General features: G+C 37.8%; 1 protein-coding gene across 10 annotated transcripts in view; it reads right to left on the reverse strand.

Moving 5' to 3' along the window:
* Positions 1 to 15214, reverse strand: part of rab3ip (RAB3A interacting protein (rabin3)) — a 70444-nt gene that overhangs the window by 13940 nt on the left and 41290 nt on the right. For 8 of the 10 annotated variants that reach the window (XM_080191219.1, XM_080191214.1, XM_080191222.1 and 5 more), the window contains exons 5-8: positions 11604 to 11681; positions 10583 to 10783; positions 7176 to 7304; positions 6299 to 6411 (exon numbers count right to left, since the gene is read on the reverse strand). In XM_080191219.1, coding sequence (XP_080047345.1) covers positions 6299 to 6411; positions 7176 to 7304; positions 10583 to 10783; positions 11604 to 11681 — 521 coding nt within the window. Of the gene's footprint in view, positions 1 to 704; positions 2031 to 5178; positions 5634 to 6298; positions 6412 to 7175; positions 7305 to 10582; positions 10784 to 11603; positions 11682 to 15214 lie in introns of those variants that run through there. The other 2 variants (XM_080191223.1, XM_080191224.1) reach the window with 2 other exon arrangements.

The following is a 15214-nucleotide window of genomic DNA, read 5'->3' on the forward strand; positions in this document are numbered from 1 at the left end:
TGACAGATTAAGAGATCAAAAGTAATATACTAAAGTTTGCTGATGACAAAACTTGGTGGAAATGTAAGCTATGAGGAGGGCAGAAAGTGGGCAACACAATGACAGATGGAAGATGGAGTGATTATTTTTCCAGTAGTGACCCCGATAGTGCCTCAATTATTCATAAATATTTCCAGTTTATAATCGGTTCTCTATTTCCTCTAAAGTGAGAGATGTTGAACAAAACTCCAAGCAGTGTCTGCATCTGGGCACAATAAATCAAACTTCAATGTCTTGATTGAATTAATTATCTTGGAAATTGTTGACCTGCATTTAGTCTAAATACAACAATGTAATGTTTTGCAACATTAGACACCAAAAACATGCTTTTAACGATGTACCATGCAACAATTTTAAAGCCAGGAATAGACCAGCTTTAAAAGGGGCCCTAAAATACGTACAGGAAATGTTGCAAGGGCATTGATAAATACATCAAGTCTGAAAAGCTTCAAAGAAAACTTCCTTGATATTGTCAAAAAAAAAATCTTCAGAACACCAGTTGAACCATTTGTGGTAAAAAAAACCAATAAATGGCAACTGAACTCTTCTGCTTTAGGAAAATAAGGGAGGTAACCTAACCTAGAAAAATAATTAAGAGCACAAAGCCTTATTCATTAGGATGAACAAAGAATCACACATTTGTTTCTACCATGAGATGGCAAATTTTATTCACATGTGATTGTTGAACATTTGTTGCCGAATCTGTATTCATGTTAAGTATGTGTTTCAGATTTTCAACAACTCACTGACTTCTTGTTAATTTTAGACTGCAGAACAATGAAGAAACGCAAACATATTAGTTAGACATACTGGGACTCACCAACTGCAACAGAAACATTATACGGTTTTACTCAAATTTTAGTTTATCCCGAATCTCTAAATTGTACGAATCAAAGGAATATTCATCTTTGCTTAAAAAAATCCGTCTCTTTAAGCATTGCTAATTTTTTGGCCTTATTCCATTCCATATATAGAAAGGTTCAATCATAAGTTCAAATCAGTTCCGTTAGTCAAAATTTGTTCTGCAGATTCCTTAAGAAACTTCAGCTTTTTAGAAAAATTCTACATGTGGTGGTATACTTGCTAAAAATGGTGCTGATACATTTAAATATACACAAAATTATACAAATGTATGTAAAGCAAGAGTGCGTATATAGCCAAATACAAGCAGCAGTGAAAAGTGGTACATTACAAAATACAACAGAATGAGTGACAAACACACACAAATGTCCAACACGGAGACTGACATAAATGTCATTTTTAGAAATCATTCTTGGGATATGGTCATTGCTGACAAGCATTTATTGTCTAATCACAGTAGCCTTTGGGAAGTTGTTTGGGGACTGCTGCAATCAATGTGCTCTTCTTACAATGCTGTTGAGGTCCATAGTTTCAGGAATTCAGCCCAACAGCCATGAACAAATGGGGATGTATGACCATATGAGGTTGGTATGTGACATGGAGGGGGATGATGTTCCAATTTACCTACTCCCCTTGTCCTTCTAACTGGTGGAGATCACAGGTTACGAAGATGCTGCCAATAAAGCCTTGGTGGGATGCTACAGTGCATGCTGTAGAAAGAACACATTGCAGCCAGGTACACAAGTAATGGAGGGAGCAGATGCTTATATTTAATATCAAGCTGTTTAAGTAAGCAACACAGATTTAGAAATATTGACATAAGCTTTGAATTTGTGAACTTGAGATCAAACTGTCAGTTGATCAATTGATCACTGAATCAGCCAGTTTAGAATACAAAGTAAATTCCTGTACATAATGTACCAATGCAAAATGGATACAAATCTACGAGATTAAAAAAGATTTGCCACATGCCATAGGGTACCATCATGCTAAATGTCTTAATTTCATTGACTGTTAACATGCATAATCCAGATTCTTCAGCATTCCATGCATGCTCTTGGCCTGAACTACTCATGACTAACACCACAGGAAACCTAATACAAAGGCAAAATACTGTGGATGCTGGAAATCTGAAATGAAAATAGCAAATATAAACTGAAATGCAAACAAAGTTCTGAAAATATTCAGCACATCAAGCAGTATCTTTAGACTGAGAAACAGAGTTAAATGGGCCAGAGCAACCAAGGGCCAGGGCAGTGGGACTGGGGAGGGTGGGAAAATCTGCAACAGGGCTGAAGGTGAAGGCCAAAAGGAAGCAGTAATAGGACAAGTAAAAAAACAAGATTGGTGACTTGGGATATAAGCAACAAAATAATCAACAGCTGTCAACCAAAAGCAAAATAAAATCATAGTCAGACAAGAAAAAGGAAACAAAATGGGACAGAGGTTATGGTTTGAAATTATTGCAGTCAAACGTTGAGTCGGCAAGGCTGCCATATGCCTAATCAAAAGAAGAAGAGGTGCTTGCATTGAGATTTATTGAACACTGCAGGAAGCCTGAGAACAGAGAGGTCAGCTTGGGAACAAGATGAATTAAAATAATAAGGTGATCAGATGTCTGAGGCCATACTAGCTGACTGAATGGAGATGTTCCACAAAGCAGTCACCTGATCTACATTTGGTCTCCCCAATATTGAGCAAACTGCATTGTGAACATGTGGTCTTGGGTGGGAACATAACATTTTTAAAAATAGGTTTTCTTGTCTCTTTAAAACTGGGATTGGATTTCTGGTTAAATAAAACAGCTAGATTCAGTAAATGATCATGGGACCAGGCTACCTGAGAGATAAACAATGGGCAAAAAAGGATCAACAAGTTAGTTATAGAGGTGAGCAGATTAGAAGCAAAGTGTAAGGAAAAGTTCCTAAGGATGGTTCAGTTCAAACAGTATTAGTTTGGAAGTCATGAACAATCTGGAGTAAAGGAAACTGTTTTTCAGCAAAATTTGTTTGAAATTCTCCTGTTGGCAAAAGGAGCTAAAACTCTTATTAAGAGAATCAATTGACAGTGAATCGAATTTCTGGAATAACCAAGCTGAGGTGAGGGAGGGAGAGAGAGAGTCAGTTTTAGATGCAAAAGTTCCTGAAAGAGTACAGAATCGGGACAGTTCTGACCTGGATTGCTATGCTTAAGACATCAGAGATGCCAATGTTGGAGGGTGAATTTGGTGCCTTAGAACATTGAAAGAGATTTGAAGGGCCAATCCTACTGGAAGTAAACAGAAGGTCCAAGAAATCTCAGCCCATTTACAGTACATGAACTGTAGACAGTTTTGTTTGGTATCAAATTTGAGGGTTTTTGGGCACAGGATTAATGCGTACAGAAGGAAAGTGGAGTTAAGACATTTGTTTTAAAGTAACGACAAAGTGCTTATTATAGATCATGCTCTTTGACTTCTGGTGTAGCAAGATTCTTTTGTTTAAATGTATGGTTTCATTCATTTAGTAAATACCTGGGATTTCAGGTTCAAAAATTAAAACCATTACAGAGATCATAACAATGCAATTTACTAAATTGGAAGACGTATACGTAAATCACCATTTCATCTGGAAGGAGCTTTTGAGGCTTAAGGTCATGAGAAAGGAGCAGATAAATAGCAGATATGTGCTTGCTTGCAAGATATCATGGGAAGGCAAGATGCTGTTGTGGGTGTTTGTGGAGTGCACCAGGGTGTCAGGGAAGGAACTATCCCTTTTGTTATTGTAATCTTAGATCTTGGTGATTTGTCCTATTTCTCTTCTTTTCCACTCCCACCCCAATCCACAGATGCTGCCTAATCTAAGCATTTCCAAACTTTTAATTACCACAACTATGTTTATTTAATTTAAAAATGAACTCGTCAATAGGGATATGGTTTTGAATCCAATGACTGATCACAGACATAGATACAAAGCACAGAAAAGTCTTTCCATAATCCATCAATATTTAAAAGAAAAAGCATCTTTGTTAAAGATGATAGCAACAATATATTTAGGTGCATATTTTCTCTCCAAGTATTTGGCCCAGAAGATCTCATTGATTTTATTAGTGGTTTTTGTAGCCAAACTCATGGATTAACTTTTCATACAATGCTTATGTTAAAATTTTTTAAATAATCAACATATGAGGGAGATGATTTTAATTGCAAGCTTCAAGAGGTAATATACACTGGTACTTTGCTTGAACAATAAAATCAACTGAAGGCTATGGATCAGTAAGTTCCCTAAGCACGTGTACAGGAATACATACAAAACCATCTTAAGTATCAAGGCAGCAGTTTTATTTTAAGGGGTTCTGAGTCTTGAATAGTTATGGGAATGCATTGGCCACAAAATCCAGTTGTGAGACAGCTTTAGTGAAATAATGTCAGAATATGTTCGTTAGGTTCTTGGGAAAACAACTTAGCCAGTGGTTTAAAATTTAATGCAGGTTTTATACTTTCTGTATTATTCTAGGTACACAATAACTTACTATTCTTGCAGCTTCTAATCTTCAAACTTCTCTCTCTTCCAGTATCTCTCCTCGCAACCTCTCTGTCCCTCACCTCTTGTCTCGTTTTCTTCATTCTAGATTTCACTACTGTGTGAAACTGATCAGGAGGGCCTCTTCTATCCTGACTCTTATCAATTAACCCCTCCCAATACCCAATTACCTTTAGCCCCACAGTTTACTATGTGTTACTTGACTAACCAGAATAGTTTGTGTGGCTGATGCTAAAAAATTGCCCCTTACCGTCCAAGGATGCGTAGGTTAGAGGGATTAGTGGGTATAATATATAAAGATATGGGGGTAGGGTTTGAGTGGGATTGTGTTTGGTGCAGGCTCGATGAGCCAAAGGGCCTCTTTCTGCTCTGTAGGGTTCTATGATTCTATGATCTCAAGGCTTTTTACATCCTCTGGGCTCATATCTTAGAGGAAAACATGCCTGTTTTAGCTGCTTATAAAACCCGACATAGCACCTCAGAATCCTCCTACCTCAGTATTACTCCACACTTTGCCTCAGTGCTAAGTTTTCCTAGTCTACTAGATAGCTTTTCTTAAGTTAAATGTTAGTTTCAAACAATAGTTAGATTTTATAATTAGCAGTCTGGTTAATACCTAATAATCTCTCAAAATGGAATACATTTAACCCTTAAATAATTTTGAAAGCAAACAAAGTCCAAACACGCTTTTTTAAAAAATAAACCTAATTGAAATAAAGAAAGACTTCATCTATATATGTTTTGTACCATGTCTCATTGGGGTCAGCAATCTGAATCTGTGTTTCATAGATGTATACGATTTGATCATTTCTAATATCGTAACACAGGTGAGACAATTTTCACAAAGTATCTTGAGCGATAAATGTGGACCACTCTATGGTCAGATTGTACGATTACCATGAATCATTTACATAAGCAGCTTACTTGCGTGTGTAAGTAACAATAATAAAAAAGGTTAATGAAAAACATAACAGGAAATTTTGTAGACAGGAACCACATGCAGACATATGATTTTTAGTGAATGCAGCTTTTCATATGGGAAATCAAAACCAGGTGTGATCATTGAATGGTGGTGTTAGAAAGTGGAGGACAGTTGGACCAAGCATAATTCAGTTTCCATTTTCAAGAAAGACACAAGTTAAATAACACACCTTAAAGTAACCTGGGAAGCAGGGAAGTAGAGTTGGTTGGAGCATATTAGTACAGTATAGGCTGAGGAGATAGGAAACAAGACTGAAGTTCCACAGTTATACCATTGGCAGGAGAGTTATTACAACATGACAGTATAGGTAGTTTCATCAGAAATGTGAACATGGACATTTTTAAATGGAAAAAGCTGACCAAAGATAATGTGCACATACTCAAAAATTTTAATGTTAGACCATATAGATATTACGGTTACATTTTAACATGAAAAATTCAAAAGTTGATACCTAAGAAAGAGTCCAATACATCAAGAACCACCATACGCAGTACAATTATGAATTCCTTTGTATTGGTTATTCCCAAACAGTTTATTCATACCAATCCCCAGTAGTGAAGTTAAAATATCCTGATGCAAAATGTAAAATCAAATAGTAAAAAAAAATTAAAGAATACCAATTATTCCATTAATAATTTCAAGTAACTCAGATGGTACAGATAGCCTCCTCTAGCTGCATTCTTACATTCAATGAATTATTCAACACATTGAATTCTTGTCTTCTGATATCCAATTGACTAAAAAGTAATTAAAAATGACCACCATGTCTTGGATCCTCCATCAATTACTGAAACTTATAAAAAGGAAAGTACATAAATTTTCCCCCAATCAAATCAAATTAATTGCAGGACTAACATTCAAAAATGAAAAGTAGGAAAATTCAAGTTCAACTTACTTGGGTCCTCCACACTCCAGTGCAGAAGCTTTCACAACAGGAAGAGGCTGAAATCCAACTGGTTCAATGCTAAGCGTATTACCTTCCACTGCTTCAAGAATCGTTGAAGCCAGCTGCAGAAGAGGGAAAGATAATTTTTACAATCTAAAAAAATGGTTTAACTTATTACATCAAGTCAGCATTTCTTCATCTTAAATTTTGATAATGATAAAAAACTTTCCAAAATGAATATATGAATCTAATTCAACATTTGACTGCATAGTAAACACCTGGAATTGTCTCCACAAAAATCTGTGGGGGTGCTAAGTCAGTTGAAACTTTCAAAACTGAGGTCAATAGATTTACACATCAATAATCTTTTCTTAGACATGGGAATCAAGCTAAGGTGAGAATGCATCACACATAATCTAACTGAATAATTAAACAGACTTAATTGGCTAAATGACCTGCTCCTGTTCCTCTGTGAAACACAGTGCTCCTAACTTCAGCATCAGTCCACTGATGTTGAGGAGGACAACTTTGTAGAATTGACTAAGATTGCCTTAGTCTGATCTCTGAAGGATATTAGTGAATAGTTGTTTAATTGCATGACTATATTTTTGGTGCACAAGTTAGAAATGAGAAAAAAAAGTTCAATTTGCTATTGTAGGATTTGAACTCAAAACATTGAGGTTGTCAATCTACATCAAAACCACTGACCTAAAATACATTTACAGAATCATTCTACTTGGGATGCCCTCTGATCAAAGTACATTGGAACTAAAGAAGCCTAGATTCAACTTTAAGCACAACCTACAAAGTAAGCACCTCTGATTTCAGCTCTACATTATTAACTTTATTAGTTTTAACTATATTGTTGATTTGTGCTTGTTCTTACCTCACTTTTTGAAAACGTCAAGCAAGGATAGATATCTTCTTTATAAACTCGGTCTAAAAAACAGCAAGTTCTATCGATTGTTGGTTCTTCTTTCCATGCTTTAAATTCACCAAACAGAAGCGAATCAACCTTTTACAAATTTACACAATAGACTGTTAGTAAAAGTGAAAGCAAATTGTTAATTCCTAACTTTGGATAGTTCAAAACTATTTATTTATTAATTGTTAAAACTGTCTTTTTTTTGAAATTGCAATTAAACTGTGCTATATAGACTGTTAACTCAATTTACTTCCAGAATGACAATGGGATGTGTTAAGATTGTAGCAAATGTAGCTTTGATTGGGATAAGAGCAAAGATTTTGTGTATCTGCATAATTTAAATTTCACATCCAAACTAGGAAGCCACTTTTCACAAATTTAAGACTGTACTTCAACTGATCCAGTCTCAGTGATACATACTTCGTTGGCACACAGTCAGAAATTGCAGGTTCACTACCTACTCCACAAACTATATTAATACTCCAGAGGAAGTGCTGCACTTTGAGGTGTTGCTCTGTTGAGATGTTAAGCCAAGGCTACAAAAAGATATAGATAGATATGTTAAGTGAGTGGGCAAAGGTCTAGCAATTGGAATATAATGTGAGAAAGTATGAAATTGAAAGAGGCATATTATCTAAATGATGAAAAATTGCAGAGTTTGGAGGTGCAGATGGATCACGGTGTCCTAGCACATAAATCACAAAAGGCTAGTATGCAGGTACAGCAAGTAACTAGGAAAGCTAATAGAATGTTACAACTTGAGAGAGAAATTGAATACAAAAGTCAGGAAGTTATGCTTCAGTTGTACAGGGCCCTAGTGTGTCACTTTATTTAAGGATGGGTGTTAATGCGTTGGATGCAGTTCAGAGAACGTTTACAAGACTAATACCTGGAATGGGTGGGTTGTCTTAGGAGGAAAGGTTAGGAGTAGAAACACAAGAGGCAACTTGATTGAAACACAAGATTCTGAGGGATCTTGTCAGGATGGACATGAAGATGATGTTTCCTGTTACAGCAAAATTTAGAACTAGGGAGTCACTGCTTAAAAATAAGGGATCATCCATTTAAAATAGAGATTATGCAATTTTTTTCACTCAGATGATCATGAATCTTTGGAATGCCCTTCCTGAAAAGGTTGTGTAAGGACCGTCTTTGAATACGTTTAAGGCAGAGGTGGATAGATTCTTGGTAAGCAAGGGGGTGATAAGCTGTTTGGGATTGGCAGGATGTAGATTTAGGGTTATCAGATCAGCCATGACCTTATTAAAGGGCACAGCAGGCTTGAGGCTGAAATGGCCCACTCCTGCTCCTTGTGTGTATGTTCATATGAAGCACTGACTGTCCTCTCAGATGGGACGTAAAAAAAAAAATCAAATGGCACAATTCAAAGAAAATCACAGGAATTTACCTGGTGCCATGATCCTGATAAGCACATAGATGCAAGGGTTTTCATTCTAACTAAAAGCACTCAGGTGGTAGACTGTATTTGTTAAGCAAAAATGAAAACACTCCTCAATAAGCTTTCTTCCTTGTTTTGTTTGTTTTTATTCCAATTCAATAAATCAAGTCCAATTCACAGTCTCAACAAGTTGAGACATTCCCGATCCAAGCTGACAAGACAGGTCTCTCACCTTCTGTCTTGGGCTTGATTGACATGATCCAAGCTAATTGGAGTAGGCATAGCTCCTCCTCCAAAGCTTGATCTCATTTGCTTCTTAGCCAAAAAGGCTGAGATGCCACTTTTGAAAATTGCTTCAAATGAAGCTAAAATATAACCTAATGAGTTCAACCAAGCACAGCATGTTGATGCTACACTTGATCTTAGCCAAAAGGCCGAGAAGTTCCTTGAACAATATCAGATCTGTTATTTTTTAAACAGTAAGCTAGAAAAATGTCCCAGGTGCTTCACAGTAACGTAAATTAGACAAAAGTTGAAACAGAGCCGAAGATGATGTTAAGACGGGTAAGTTTTAATAAGGGTCTTAAAAGGAGAAGTTTCAGAGAAAACTCCAGACTTTAGATTCTAGATAGTCAAAAGGTGCAGCCCCAGGTAGAGGGGCAAAGAGACCATGGAATGGTTTAGAGAACAAGAGAATTCTTGAAGGGTAGCAGCAATACAGAGATAGGGACAGAGGTGAGATGTGAACACAAAGAATGAGCATTTTAAATATTAGGCACTGGTGAAACGAGCACCAAAGTAAATCGGTAACACCGTGGATGATGGATGAACAGGTTTTGATACAGACAGCAGAGTTTTATGAGAATTCAAATTTATACAGTATGAAAGACAAAAGGCTGGTCAAGAGAGGAACAGAATTGCTGATTCTGGAGGTAAGAAAATTACAAATGAAGGTTTTAACAGATGGGTTGAGATAATTACAGAGATGAGCGATATCACAGAGGTGGGCATGGGGTCAAAAGCTCAAATCAGAGTCAAATAAGGGAGGTGGTGCCTTAGTGATATTGTCACTAGACTGGTGATCCAGAGACCCATGATAATGCTCTGGGGACTCATGGCAGATGGTTAACTTAAAAAGGAAATCTGGAATTAACAGTCTAATGATGACCATTGTCAATTGTTGTTAAAAATCATAGCACGTACATGTTACTCTGGACCCATGTAGTTGTCCCCTAAAAACGTCCTCTGAAATGGCTTTACTGGCATTTTAAGGATGGACAATAAATGCTAGTCAAGCTAGTGATGCCCCTAGCCTATGAATGAAACAAAATAGGATGCCAATGTTGCATACAATGTGGATCAGCCCAAGAAAGGGAACGGAATATGTGGCAAAGTCCAAAGTAACAATTTTGGTTTTCCTAACTTTTGAATTGCAGCTAATCTAGAACAGATTGTCAGAAAAGCAGACTGACAACAGAATGGCAGTGGAGGGTTTGAAGAGGTGATAGTGAGGTAAAGTTGAATGTTGGCAAGGTACACGTAGAACGAGATTTCAGCCAAGAAACACGGTGGAGTAGCATGTATACATGAGAATAAAAAGGAGCCAACCATAGAATTTGGTGGGTGGGAGGAATGGTAGAGAAAGTTATGGGGATCAAGTAGTTCACCTCTCCAGACTTTATTGGCTAGGCAAGAGAAGAACCATTTCACAGAAAAAAAGATGTTGACGTATGATGCTGTAGCTGACCATGCCAAAGGTTGCACAAAGATCAAGAAGGATGAGGAGGGCTCATGCAACTTACTGAGTAATGCCATTCATGATTCAACTGGAGTTTGCAATTAATATAATTAACAACCATGAATCTTGATGTTACAATTAACTTTGGACATCGAATTGGCGCCATTTGATTACTCAGTCATTGACCCTCATGTTACTCAAAACTTACTTTTGAAAAACTTTAAAACTTACCTCTTTACAATCTCTTACAATAGGTTGCATCACATTCAGCTCTTGGCTGTTGCTAACCATAGCACTTGTACTTTTATTTCGAGCATGTCCTTTTTTAAAATGTGCTTTTGTATTCGGCTGAAACTCCTTGGTAGGTGATATTGGTGATGAGGACTGGACTAGTGTTTTCAATGCTGCCACTTCAGCCTGCAGTACGTCAATCTATTAAGTAAAACAAAATAATTACGTTATCGTTGGCTCAGATACATGGGACAAGCAGAAACAGAAAATGTTGGGATGAACCTCAGGTTAGGGAGCATTTGTGATGAGAAACAGAACTGATGCTTCATCAGAACTGGGAAAGTTAGAGATGTTGAGATAATTAGGTTGTAATTGTAAGTACATTGTCATTTTAAGAAAGGGCTGGGACAAGGACAAAAGGAAGGTCGGGAACTGGGTGAAAGACGAGAGGCTCAATGAAAGAAATGTTAGTCCTCCAGGGTCAAAGATGGTGGAGCAAGAAAAGAAACAAGAGGTGTGCTGAGAGCAGGTGCTGTTAACTGAAGTCAGTGTTGAGTGCAAAAAGCTGTAGTGTGCCTAAATGAAAGATAAGGTACTGTTCCACTCATTCCTTTTTGTCTCTAACTTCTCCCAATTCTGGTGAAAGGACAGTGGCTTCAAACATTATCTACACCTGTTTCTATCTACACAGACGCTGCCCAATGCATTTTTTGCTTTTGGTTCAGATTTTCAGCATTCATGGTATTCTGCTTTTCAATTTAAATTTATGGGACTACTTTAGCTCAACTTTGCTTACATATTTTTTTAAAATTATTGACAAGCATTCTATGAATTAAAAACAAAAGTTCATAAAAGATTAATCAGGCTCAGACCAGAATAGAGAACAGAAAAGTCACATTTGATGAAAATGTTTTAAACATTATGTCCAATGAATACGAAAATTAAATCGATATAAACTTACAATTACGGAACTATCCTTGGGAAATTGTACTAAATTTCATAATAATGGCCAAGCAGTTACCTTGCCCTGTGCTTCTTTTAGCTGTTTCTCTGCTGCAGCTTGTTTGACATTTGCTTCTCGTACCATTTTATGAGCTTCCTTAAAAGCAAGAGCAAAATGAGGACTTGTAAATATGTTATTTCCTTAAAGACAACAATTCTAAGAATGCTAATTTTGTTTCATAAAAAGTACTTTTAAAAACTCACATTTTTCCACCAGCTGCAAAGCATTTTCATCCCTGATTCAAATTTGATGGAATTGTCATGTGTTGCAAATATGTAGTTCATTATTCATATGTTTCAGCATATAACTTTTAGTAATAGGAATTAAAGTGAACAATGGATTAACCTTTTCTGCACCCCTTGGAAGAGCCAGTGAGCCAATCAATATCCCCAAAGAAGTTAACAGCTAGGAATTCTGGGAAGGAGTCTTGCAAAACTCTCCTAGAGATACAAATTATATTCATATGGATTGTAGAATCAATTTACATTTCTGTTTGCTACATTGTCATACAGACAGGCTAGGGTGTAGAAGGTTCTTTAGTTTATCTGGACATTTCCTCAGTAAGCAGGCAGATGCAATTTTGCTTTGGTATAGGCTGCATCTCACTGGATTAAGGGCACAAACAGGAGATAATTATTTGTCTTTAAGCAGAGAAATATTAATTTCATCATTCACCAAGCAAATGCAGAAGGGACTCGAGCTCAGTTTAAAGGAGAGAAGAAAGTAAATGGAAGATGTGTCTAGTTTGCAATTAGAAGAAGCAAATCTACATGGTCCTCACAGAGCCTTGTGGCAGGAATTGGTCAGCAGAGTTAGCCTGGAAGCTGAGAGAAGGCAGTTGGGCATCTGCTTGCAAACAGAACAAGGAGCTGAGGCACAATTGTGAGGTACTAAATAGGAGTTGGAAGGTCATTTAGCCAAGAAGCTAATAGACAGATCCCCCAAAAATATTATCTTGGAAAAGACTGGAACACTGAGGAGAATTAAAGTGAATTCTGGAGGACTGCACAATATCTTGTGGATTGGTCCCTAAAGAAGTGAACAAGCCTTCAAAATTCTCATAATGTACAAGGGAAATCTTGGGGAAGAAAAATTTGAACTAAGCTATAGCATAGGCTTTATAAACTAGTATTAAGATAGTGTCATTTGCTTTGTTAAATGTCTTAATACAATAATAGTTTTTATTAAAAACTTGTAGCATAGTTGTATCAGGGTGTTCAGATTTCTCTTTAAATGTCTCTTAACAGGATCCTAAGTCATACCTTTGCCAGGAAACGACCATCAAATATTATTGGTCAGGGAAGTATGGTGCCAAAGCAATACTTCACACTTGTTGAATTTTGAATTGAAGGTGGATAATTTTAAATACTGGGAAATGTAACACTGCATCCAATTCAGAAAGCCAATGCTAGCATCAAACAGCGCAGGATCATCAGAGCATGATTAGACGTAGAACATTTACAGCACAGAAAAATAAGCTTTTAGAAAGCTTATTCAAGTGTTTTCTTACCACTGTTAAAATGGACGGAATTAAGCTTTTTGCTTAATGGAGTAACTGGTGTGATCAGCAAGTTTGCAGATGACACGAAGATGGCTGGACTTGCTGATAGTGATGAACAGTGTTGGACAATACAGCAGGATATAGATAGGCTGGGAAATTGGGCAGTGAAATGGCAGATGGAATTTAATCCAGATAAATGCGAGGTGATGCATTTTGGAAGAAATAATGTAGGGGGGAGTTATACAATAAATGGTAGGACCATTAAGAGTACAGAAACAGAGGGACCTAGGTGTGCAAGTTCACAAGTCCTTGAAGGTGGCAGCATGGCAGCACAGGTGGAGAAGGTGGTGAAGAAGGTATATGGTATGCTTGCCTTTATAGGAAGTATAAAAGCTGGCGTCTAATGTTGCAGTTGTATAGAGCATTGGTTAGACCACATTTAGAGTACTGTGTCCAGTTCTGGTCGCCACACTACCAGAAGGACGTGGAGGCCTTGGAGAGAGTGCAGAGGAGGTTTACCACGATGCTGCCTGTTATGGAGGGTCTGAGCTGTGAGGAGATACTGGGCAAATTGGGGTTGTTCTCCCTGGAAAGACAGAGAATGAGGCAAGACCTAATAGAGGTATATAAGATTATGAAGGGTACAGGTAGAGTGAACAGTGGGAAGCTTTTTCCCAGGTTGGATGTGAAAATCACGAGGGGTCACGGGCTCAAGGTGAAAGGGGCGAGGTATAATTCAGATGTTAGAGGGAGGTTTTTCACAGAGAGTTGTGGGTGCCTGGAATGCACTGCCAAGTAGGGTGGTGGAGGCAGACACTAGGGTTGTTTAAGGCTTACCAAGATAGGCACATGAGCAGACTAGAGATGGAGGGATACAAAAGAACAATCTAGTTGAGGATCAAGAGCCTCAGGACGCTCCTGGGAATTAATAGATTGCTATTGGCTGTCCAACAAATTTTATGGCTCACTTGTCTCTTATGTTGGAGCTATTGGGGATCTTCCGTTAATGTCTGTATAAGCTGTTGTATGTTTATTGATGTCTCTTTTTTACATCCACAGTGATTTGGTCCGCCTTGTTGGCCAAAGGGCATACACGTGGTGGGTCGTGCGAGGGCTGCTCTTGGATGTTGCTTCAAGAGTTGCTCAGTGCTTCACGTCGTTAGTGTGCGCTTAAACTGGACCAATTGACAGGCAACACGACAGCTCAGTGACTATCGCTGTTTGCGGTGCAGTTACAGGGACCTGGGTCGGATCTCCGGCTTGGGTCAGCGTCTGTGGGAGTTTGCACATTCTCCCTGTGCGTGTGTGGGTTTTCTCTGGGTGCTCCGGTTTCCTCCCACACCCCAAAAACGTGCTTTTAGGTTGATTGGTGTTAATAAATTGTCCCTAAATTGGACCGCCCTTAATCTGGCGCACATATAATTCCCTAAATTTGCATCCCTTTATTGTGGAGTCCACAAGATGTAGACAAAAGTCGTAGGTAGAAGATGGATTGGAATGAGGCACTCACTGAGTGTTAAAATGGGCGGCGTGGCTTGTAGGGCCGAAGGGCCTGTTTCCTGTGCTGTGTTGTTCTTTGATAAAAACTGTGTCACACAGCAAGCCAAAATTGGATGACAGGTCAAAACGTGGACTCTAAGGTTGTTGCTGAGATAAAAAGCTAGGTGTACGTGCTGAACTCTGCACAAACTTTGGACTAAATTATGAGGTCAACGTGGACCAATTAGATAGCTGGGTCCCCTTAAGAGTTTAAAGGGAGATAGTTTTGGACATTGCTAGCATGTCCCAGGAAAGGACGAGACAAGAAAAAAAAAATCCAGAAAACAGGACAAGAACCAAAGACTGCTGATTTACTACTGCTATTTTTATGTATCATATTGTATCTATTAACTGAACTCAAAAAATCATTTTGATAATTGAATCGAGTGGCCATACCCAGTAGATTTCAAAGTGAAGAAGATTGTGAAATCTTACAAACATAAACTCTTTTTATAAATCAGTCCTATTAAAGTTCATTAAAAACAAAGAAGAAAATCAGTTGTCCATATATTACCTCAAGCCCCCTTTAGTACTCAATAGACTCATGTCCCAACACCAAACTCAAAAGAGCACCCTAAACTGTACCAAC

Source organism: Carcharhinus amblyrhynchos, chromosome 6 (assembly GCF_965287045.1).
Source record: "Carcharhinus amblyrhynchos chromosome 6, sCarAmb.v2.hapA, whole genome shotgun sequence".
Lineage (NCBI taxonomy): Eukaryota > Metazoa > Chordata > Chondrichthyes > Carcharhiniformes > Carcharhinidae > Carcharhinus > Carcharhinus amblyrhynchos.